At 33.1% G+C, this 9,624-nt stretch overlaps 1 protein-coding gene across 1 annotated transcript; it reads left to right on the top strand.

Annotated features, from left to right (window-relative positions):
• Nucleotides 1-3,727: 3,727 nt before the first annotated feature.
• Nucleotides 3,728-8,259, top strand: LOC114262508 (putative auxin efflux carrier component 1b). The gene is made up of 6 exons (XM_028202872.2): nucleotides 3,728-5,543; nucleotides 6,363-6,639; nucleotides 6,729-6,814; nucleotides 6,906-7,063; nucleotides 7,166-7,242; nucleotides 7,779-8,259. The coding sequence occupies exons 1-6, from the start codon at nucleotides 4,406-4,408 to the stop codon at nucleotides 7,843-7,845; spliced, it is 1,803 nt and encodes a 600-aa protein (XP_028058673.1). The 5' UTR covers nucleotides 3,728-4,405; the 3' UTR covers nucleotides 7,846-8,259.
• Nucleotides 8,260-9,624: the final 1,365 nt, after the last annotated feature.

The raw sequence follows: 9,624 nt of genomic DNA, 5'->3' as shown, positions 1-9,624 counted from the left end.
TACGTTACGTTTATATAGATATGATTTATGATAACATTCAATTTCCTATATATAGTTTTACTATTATTTATGATATTAACAACTAATATTGAGGGTAAATGTATCAACAAACTTCCCACAGGACCTATGGGAACATAAGTTTTTTAGTAGGACCATATATAGTATAAGTCTCCCTAATAGGACTTATAAATAAATTTTCCTTAAATTTTTACTAAAAGCATCTCTCTCAAAATATTATTGGATATCCTTGTATTAATTTTTTTTTTTACAACCAATTATATTTTGTCTCTCTCAAAATATCATTAGTGATTATTTGATAAATGCTAAATAAGTAAATTTTTTTTTCACTTTACCCGAAAAGATGCAAAACAAAAATTAAACAAGTAATATAATCAAAAAAAAATAAAAAAGATTAAAAAATGTTCTATATTGGAACTTCCCAAACAACACAGTGTCCATACAATTATTTTTTAACTAATTGGGAGAAACTTCTACCTTTTGACATATAGTTGGTATTCATAAGTAAAACTGCAAATCTTTTATATGACATATTAATACGGAGATATTTTTCTCACGTCTATATCAAGTTGGAGAGTATTATTGGGCCTCTGTGTAAGCTTATTATGAAGTCCACATCGATAATTTGAATCGTTTAATGTGTATGGCTCGTCAATTATTTCATTTCTATTGAAAATTAAGTTAATCAGATATTGATAGTCACTTAATTAAATCATATTTGTATTAACAATAAGTATGATTTTAAAAATAAATTATTGGCACAAATGTGTTTCACTCAAGTGGTTATCAATATCACATTAATATAATTTTTTAAAAGTATGAAATATTCGATAAATCTTATATATTGAACGGTTCAAATCACTGTGATATAATATGTGTTTCGTGGTAGGCCCACGAAAGCCTAACATCACCCTGTAGTTAGTTTTCCCAACTATAAAAAAAATCTCCTTATTACTACAACATGAATTAGCCACAATAAAAAATTTTAAAAAAAATGAGATAACACCATACATATATAACAAGAAAAAATAAACAAATTAAATTATGTCATGTTTGGTAATGTTTGTATTTATAATTTTTTATTTATATTTATAAAATTTTTAAATACTATAAATAAAAACTTTTTTAATTTATATTTTCAATCTCAAAAAGTTGTAAATACAAAAAAAATAAAAAATTGGATTAACTTTTTATTTAATATTTTTTTTTCATTCCTTCTTCTTCCCACCCTTTTGGACCACTAGTTATTGCTCATCACCATCGGTTACCATTGCCAATGACCTCCTTTGCCAACCACACCTCCGGCCACCACCTCTTTTATTTAACCACCAACCATCTGCCATCGCCACCAACCATCTCCCATCGGTGGTAACCACCTTTTGTTCAAAATCACCTTTAACAACTACCTTAAGCGGACAACCATTCACTATTTTTGACCACCGACAATCACTTTTTGCTATCATTTCATGTGGTCATTAGTTATCAACCACCTCTAGCCATTGTCAACCACCTTCGGCCACTACCTCCTACGACCAACAACGACCTCTGATCACCATTACCAACTGTTAACATCCACCTCTAGCACTTACTCATTTTCACTTATTTTCAAAGTAAAATTTTAAAATATCTATATACTATACATGTTTTTTTGTTTTCATTTTTACAATAAACATGTTTAATGTTTTTATATACCAAGGCTATGTTTGGCATGAACTTTTTGGATTAAAATAGCTAACAAAGACAAAATAGGTTAAAAAGTTAATAAGACAAAATTACCATATCTAAATTATAATCATTTTATTTTTTTCTTACAAAAGTCAAAAAAATCAAAAAACTCATCTCATGTGAGCTATTTTAATCTCAGACAGTCAAAAAATTAAAAAATTAATCTACATCTCAAGCGAAGGCTAAAATATATTAAACAGTAAATGTTGCCAAATAATACTTTAATGTTAAATTTTTATTTTTTATTTTTTATACGAATGCAAAATAACACGACCATAACATATTTTTAATACTAAAAATTAAATTCACACAATTTAAATATTAAAATCCAACATATCATAAATTTCATATTGTGAAGATAAAAAATATATTCTCTCCATCCCAAAATAATAGTCATTTTTTGAAAAATTTAACTTTTTTTATATTACAATTATTGTACTTTAGAAATATTAATTTTTTAAAATTACCCTTTGATAGTATATTTTTTGAGAAATATCAATTGTCATAATTGTACTTTTTGTATTGTTAATAAATTTAAAAGAAAGATAAAATAGGAAATTCATATTATTTTAATCCTTAATTTTTTAAAAATCCTATATTTTTAGATAATAAAAAATAAAATAAGAAATTAATATTTTGAGATAGAGAGAGTAATTGAAACAAACTAATATCAAACAAAAAAAAAATCTAAATTACAAAAACTGGAGAGAATCATATTAGGGCTGGTCTAATTTTAATTTTTACCTTTTACTTTCGAAGGTGGATTTTCTCTAGTCAAAAATGTAGATTGGAGGAGGTTATTTGGTCGTGAAATTTATTATGAGTATCATTTTAATAATTTAAATTATTTATTTTATCAAATATTTTTTTTGTATTTTATTAATAAAAAAAATAAGTTTCATTCGATAACTGTAATTTATTTAAGGAAATTGTTTTGTAGCTCGAAACTTATTTGCCCCGAATGGCTCGATTTCGGAAACGACGTCGTTTGACTTTTTTTTTTTCCTTTCCTTTCCTTTCTTGCTTTCTTTCTTTCCCTTCCACTCCAAATCCAAACAAACAGAGAGAAAGAGAGAAATGGAGGAGGAGGAGGAAGAAGAGAGGACGCCGGAGATGACTTCGCCGACCGAATGGAAAGCTGCGATTTGGTCCGTCTTGTATCCTTTCATCCTTCATCTCTCTGTGAAACATCCATCTGTGTGAACGCGTAGAGACATGGTGCTCCAAAGGCTGATAATAATAATAATAAGTAGATTATGTTTCTATTTTGATGGCTTTTGTGGGTTTTGGACATGGGTTTTGCTCAATTTGCGATTGTTTTAGTGTTGCTTTGGTGCAGTTTTGGTGCTGAAATTGGGGCTGTTTTGTGCTGAAATTGGGGATTTTTTTTGCTGAAATTGGGGCTATTTTCTTCCTCTTCTTCCTTTTGTTTTTTCGCTGAAATTGGGGCTGTTTTGTGCTAAAATTGGGGCAGTTTTTTTTTTTTTTTTTGCTGAAATTGGTTTTGATTTTGATTTTGATTTTGGGTTTTGATTTTGATTTTAATTTTGGGTTTTGATTTTGATTTTTTTTTTCTCAGATTAATTTTTGGGGCTGTTTGATTTTTTTGGACTCTCCTTCTTCATACAGCCCCAATTTTTCCTTCTTCCTCTAATTTTTCAGATTGCCCAGGGGAATGGAAGAAGAGGAAGCAAAGAGGAGGGAAAAAGTAGAAAAAAACAAATGTCAAAACAGAGTCGTTTCCAACAATCGAGCCATTCGGGGCAACGAGTTTGTCGAGCTACCTAGCAGCTCCGTTTATTTAATTTATTTTTTTTATCATCATAAAAAATGTATGATTCATTTTTTAAAAATATAATTGTCATTTATAATTTTTATAAAAATATAATAAATTAAATAAATTATAATTATCGATTTAATTTTTTTATAAATAAAATATACAAAATATTTAATAAAATAAATAATTTAAATCATCACATGCCCAGCTCCTCCAATTCCGATTTTGGACAGATGGGAATCCTCCTTTACTTTCAGCTTTTCATGCTCTCCTTCCTTTTCTCTCCGATGCTGTTTGGTCTTTTCCCTCTCATAGAGAATGAGAGCTGGGTTTGCTGTAAGATACCTTTCTCTCTCTTAAACACACACACACTCACATCACTCTCTCTCTCTCTCTCTCTCTATATATATATATAAATATATATGTATGTATCTCTGTGCGTGTGAGAGGTGTTTGTCTTTCCCATCATCAAAAGACTCTAAAAAAGCTTCTCAAAAGAACTCAGCTTTTATTTCTTTGTCTGCCATTAATTTCCCATAAATCTAATACTTCACTTCTGCCCACCCTCCCCACACATCTCCTTCTCTCCAACATCTCCTTTTCTCTCTCTCTCTCTGCATACTTGCCTGCAATTTCTTTTGTGGGTATTGTTCTCAACCTCCATTGAACATTCCGGCCAACTCACTGGAGACCCCTGTTTTGGGTTGTTCTTAAAACTCCACTTTCTTGCGACAAAACAGGAGGGGAAGAGACGGAAAGCCTGTGCTTTTAGTTTTTTACTCTGTGAAATCTCCATCTGGGTTTTGTGATTTACCTCATTTTCTCATCTGGGTTTTCCTCAAATCCCTCATAAACCCATTCAATCACTTAAGAAAACAAGTGAAAATGATCAAACTCATTGACCTGTACCATGTTCTCACAGCTGTTGTTCCACTCTATGTGGCTATGATCTTAGCCTATGGCTCAGTGAAATGGTGGAAAATCTTCAGCCCTGATCAGTGTTCAGGCATCAACCGTTTTGTTGCCCTCTTTGCAGTCCCTTTGCTTTCTTTCCACTTCATCTCCTCCAACAATCCCTATGCCATGAACTACAGGTTCATAGCTGCTGATTCTCTTCAAAAAGTCGTAGTCCTTGTGGTTCTAGCCATCTGGTCAAGAACAAGCTCTAGAGGCTGTCTTGAATGGGCCATCACTCTGTTTTCTCTCTCCACACTTCCCAACACACTTGTAATGGGGATTCCTCTGTTGAAAGGCATGTATGGTAATGACTCAGGAAGCCTCATGGTCCAAATAGTTGTCCTCCAATGCATCATTTGGTACACTCTGATGCTTTTCTTGTTTGAATACAGAGGAGCTAGGCTTCTCATTGCTGAGCAATTCCCAGACACTGCTGGGTCCATTATCTCGTTCAGAGTTGACTCTGATATCATATCTCTTGATGGTAAAGAACCATTGCAGACTGAGGCTGAGGTTGGTGAAGATGGGAAGCTTCATGTAACAGTGAGAAAATCAACCAGTTCAAGGTCTGAAATCTTCTCAAGGAGATCCCATGGGCCTAATTCAGGTGTCTCATTGACACCACGCCCATCAAATCTAACAAATGCAGAGATTTACTCTCTGCAATCATCAAGAAACCCAACTCCTAGGGGTTCTAGTTTCAACCACACAGATTTCTATTCAATGGTGAATGGAAAAAATGCTAGCAATGTGAGCCCAAGGCAATCAAACTTTGGGAATTTGGGTTTTGATGAAGAGAATGGAATTGGTGGATTTGGGAATCATTCAAGGGCTAATGGGGTGTATGGGCAGGGGAATTCAGGGTACCCTGCTCCAGCGAATGCCGGGATTTTCTCTCCGGCAGCGGGGCCCGGTGGGAAGAAGAGGGCAAATGGGGGAGAGGGTGGGAAAGATCTTCATATGTTTGTTTGGAGCTCGAGCGCTTCGCCGGTATCGGAGGGAGGGATTCATGTGTTCAGAGGAGGAGATTATGGAAATGAGCTTGGTGGTGTTACACACACCAAAGGTTTGAAACTCTTGATCTTTTCACAATACTATTATTCGGTTTGTTTGATTTGAACGATTCCTTTGATGGATTGTTATTTTGTTTACATACGATTGTGCATGATTTTCAAAATATTCCTGGAGCTTTTTCTACTTTTGATGTAACTAAACTTTGACTTGTTGTCATCTGTTTTTGGATTTAGCTTCTCCACCTACTTCTTGGTGTAGGTTGTTTGTATGTCTGTCATTTGTTTTTTTTCTAATCTGTTTGTGGCAAGTATACGGTTGTTCTTGTTCTTGCTTTTCATTGCAAATCCTATGATATTTTTGGTCTTATTTGTCTCTCTTGCTACATCCATTGATGTTATTGTCACCAGACCCAAGTTTTTTAAGTTTTCATTCATATTAGGTTGTTTTTGTTGGGTTTTGTTTGTTTGTTTGTTGGTAATGTTTTTTTGCTAATGTGATTCTGCGCAAGTATGGACTTCTTGTTCTTGCTTTTTTATTGCGAATCCTATGATTTTTTTTGGGTCTTATATGTCTTCTCTTGTGAAATCCATTAATGTTAGAGTTTTGTTACCAAACCAAACTTCTTAAACCGATTTCTATTCAAAGGTGTTTGCAAACATGATGTCCATTAGGTTCTCCTAAACTATTTTAAAGTCAGTGTTTATTACATGATTCAAGGCTGAAGTCGACTTCAATAATCATTGTCGAATAAGTTCACAACTATTTTAGTTGGGGAAATAAAGTTCTAAAAAATGTGGGTTTGGTAAGCAACTCCATTGGTGTTATTTGTTATGTTTATGGTTAGTGACCTTATTTATATTGTAATGATTAGATTATGATGAGTACGGTCGAGACGAGTTTAGTTTTGGAAATGGACCGGTTGCAAATGGGGCTGACCGAGAGGGACCGGTCCTCTCTAAGCTCGGTTCAAGCTCCACAGCCGAGCTCCACCCCAAGACTGGTGCTCAAGGGGAATCCAAGACAACCTCAATGCCACCTGCTAGTGTTATGACCCGACTTATTCTGATAATGGTGTGGAGGAAGCTCATTAGGAATCCAAATACTTATTCCAGCCTATTTGGTCTCACTTGGTCTTTGATCTCGTTCAAGTATGCAAATTTAATCCAATCATTCAGTTCAATAGATCGGTTTATAATTTATTATTTAGGTCTCTGACTATTGTTTGTTATCTCGGCAGGTGGGGTATTGTGATGCCTGCAATAATAGCCAAATCGATAGCTATCCTATCCGATGCTGGTCTTGGAATGGCAATGTTTAGTCTAGGTATGTTAATTTATGAAAATCCCATTTAAGATTTTCAACATGGTTTCCAGGAAATTTAGGTTACACATGCAATGCTCGTATGGAAATGCAGGTTTGTTCATGGCATTGCAGCCCCGAATCATTGCTTGTGGGAACACAATTGCTTCCTTTGCCATGGCCGTTCGATTCCTTACAGGTCCAGCAGTCATGGCTGCTGCTTCCATTGCTGTTGGATTACGAGGTGTACTGTTGCACATTGCAATTGTTCAGGTTAGGAATTAAAAATACATTTTGTTATTCATGGTAATTTTTTGCCTTCCAGTTTTCTGAATTTAGCAGATTTTGATACATGGCATTTGTATGAATTATTAGGCAGCTCTTCCACAAGGAATTGTTCCTTTCGTCTTTGCCAAGGAATACAATGTTCATCCTGACATACTAAGCACCGGGTTCGAACTCAACATTTGTTTCTTATTTTCTAGCTTCTCATCTGTTAAATTGCAATTATCTACATACCTAATGGTAGTATGCATTTATGCATATGCATGCTTTGATGCATGTCTGCATTCATGTCGAGAAAATAAGTCATCTAGTGCATGACGCCTCTGCTAAAACAAGATTAGATCAAGGCAAGATATATGCAGCCTTATCCTATTTGAGCTTGCTAAAATAAGTCATCCCATTTTGGCAAGCTGGCTTATAATAGGTTGTTTGGCATGCGCATTTCCCGCGAAAAAGCCAAAAGAGTTGGGAATAAGCTAAAATAAACTAGCTTTTCGGTTTTTTTAGTAAAGACTTATTTGTGAGCTTATTTAGTGTAATGGTTGTATGTAAAGACGAGAGGGTTGGCCCGGTTGATGAGAGTGATCGCGTCTTGTTGCTGTGAGTGCATGTTTGAATGTACAAAGTTCTCACATGGAAACATAACATATTTGATGCTTACTTTGTCTCAACTAATTTTGATTAAACTGATTTTTGGTTGCAGGGTCATATTTGGGATGCTAATAGCTCTTCCTATAACACTGGTTTACTACATCGTGTTGGGACTTTGAAGTTGAAGCACTAAAGCTGCTGCTGAGAGACTCAACTAGTCACAAAATTAGATCTGACCCTTTTGGAAACTGGTATTTTTGGCTTCTAACAGAAGAACATAGAAGGAAGAAATTCAGAACTTAGTAGGAAAGAGAAAAGATGGTTAAGAGAAGAGGGAAATGCTAAGAAGATAAGACCTCTTTTACAAAAGGCTGATAGGGAGAGAAGATTGAAGAAACATCATTTGAAAAATGATATAATGATCACCATTGGCAGCTTAGAGTAGTAATTTTTTGATGTCTTTTTTCTACTTCCACTTTCTTATGAACCACCTTTGTACCCTTTTGTGTTCTTGTTCTTTTGATGAACAAAGTTAAGCTTGTTTGTAGTTGAGAGATATCACTATATATATATATTGGCCTTTTTTGAAGAAAGTGTTAAATAAGGATTCTATAAAAAATAACTGAAAAAATTAGTTTGAAAAGCTAAAATATAAAATAAAATAGGTTCTGGTGCATATTTAAATTCAATGTGATGAATGATTTTGATTCATATATTTTATTTTATTTTAATTTTGATAAATTTTTTGGATAATTTCTTTGAAGATTCCCTATAGAAAGATTTTAACTCAAACTAGAACACCCTTCACAATGAAAAAAGAAACTTCTGAAAAACGTGCTTGTGAACGGAAAAAACGAGGGCAACCAAACAGTGCCTATGTTTTCAGCCTTTGAGCACCAAACATGTATTGTGAACTTTGTTTTCTTCCTTTCTAATAAATTTATAGGTAAATTACATACGCCAGCTTCTTTTTCAAGTTTGAAAAAATGTGAGGCTTGTTTCCGTTGATGCTGACATTGCTGATGCTACCATGTTTTTCTTCTTTTTATGTTATAATGTGAACGTTCGCATTATTATTTTATAAACAAGATTTGTTTTTGTAATTGTATAACTTGATACAATGTTAATGTGAATTTTTACATTAATATTGTGAATTAACATATTTATGTGGATATAATGTGAAAAATACCATTGCCAATTATCTATTTCCACATAATATTGTTTATGTTTGTCAATTTAATATTCATATTATGTTTGGGTAGGATGTAAAAATTTATAATTTGTGATTGATGAATTTGTGATATTGTTATGGTGTTTGATAGTATGTAATCATTGTGAATATTTATATTGGTGTTATTTTGGTGTTATTTGGTTATAAATGTATGCACATAATCATTGTCTTAATGTATATCGTTTTAAATATAATGTTGATGTAAATTTTAACATTGGCAGTGATAATGAGCATTCCCTTCTAGGAACTTAGTCACACCCAATGTTACATGGGTATGGGAATATTATCATTCACATGAGTGACCATTTCTATTTATGCCCCATTAGCAATGTGGACGTTAACATCTCTAATTTCATAAATATTGTTGAATGTGAACATCCACACTAATAATGTATTTATGTCAATGTGCACGCATATCTTACAATTCTATTAAAACCAAATTTAATGTTCATATCAATACTCACTATTTTGCAAATTTCATTTTGGATATTATTTGATGTATTGATAAATGCTAACATCGACCAATACATGAAGTTTGATAAAGTCATCATATGCATGTTAAAAACATATAAGCTTGCCAAAAACTATTATTGATGTGAATATTATAGTTTTTTTCAATACAAAATTCATGATTTACATACAAAATCAATGTATCCACTATCAATAGATATAAACTTCACATCCTTTTGCGATTTTGTAAACATTAAAGTACATTGGACAAAAGAAC

Source organism: Camellia sinensis, chromosome 12, assembly GCF_055761805.1.
Source record: "Camellia sinensis isolate YWXY chromosome 12, ASM5576180v1, whole genome shotgun sequence".
NCBI classification, from domain to species: domain Eukaryota; kingdom Viridiplantae; phylum Streptophyta; class Magnoliopsida; order Ericales; family Theaceae; genus Camellia; species Camellia sinensis.
This window is presented reverse-complemented; position numbering and strand designations above follow the sequence as displayed.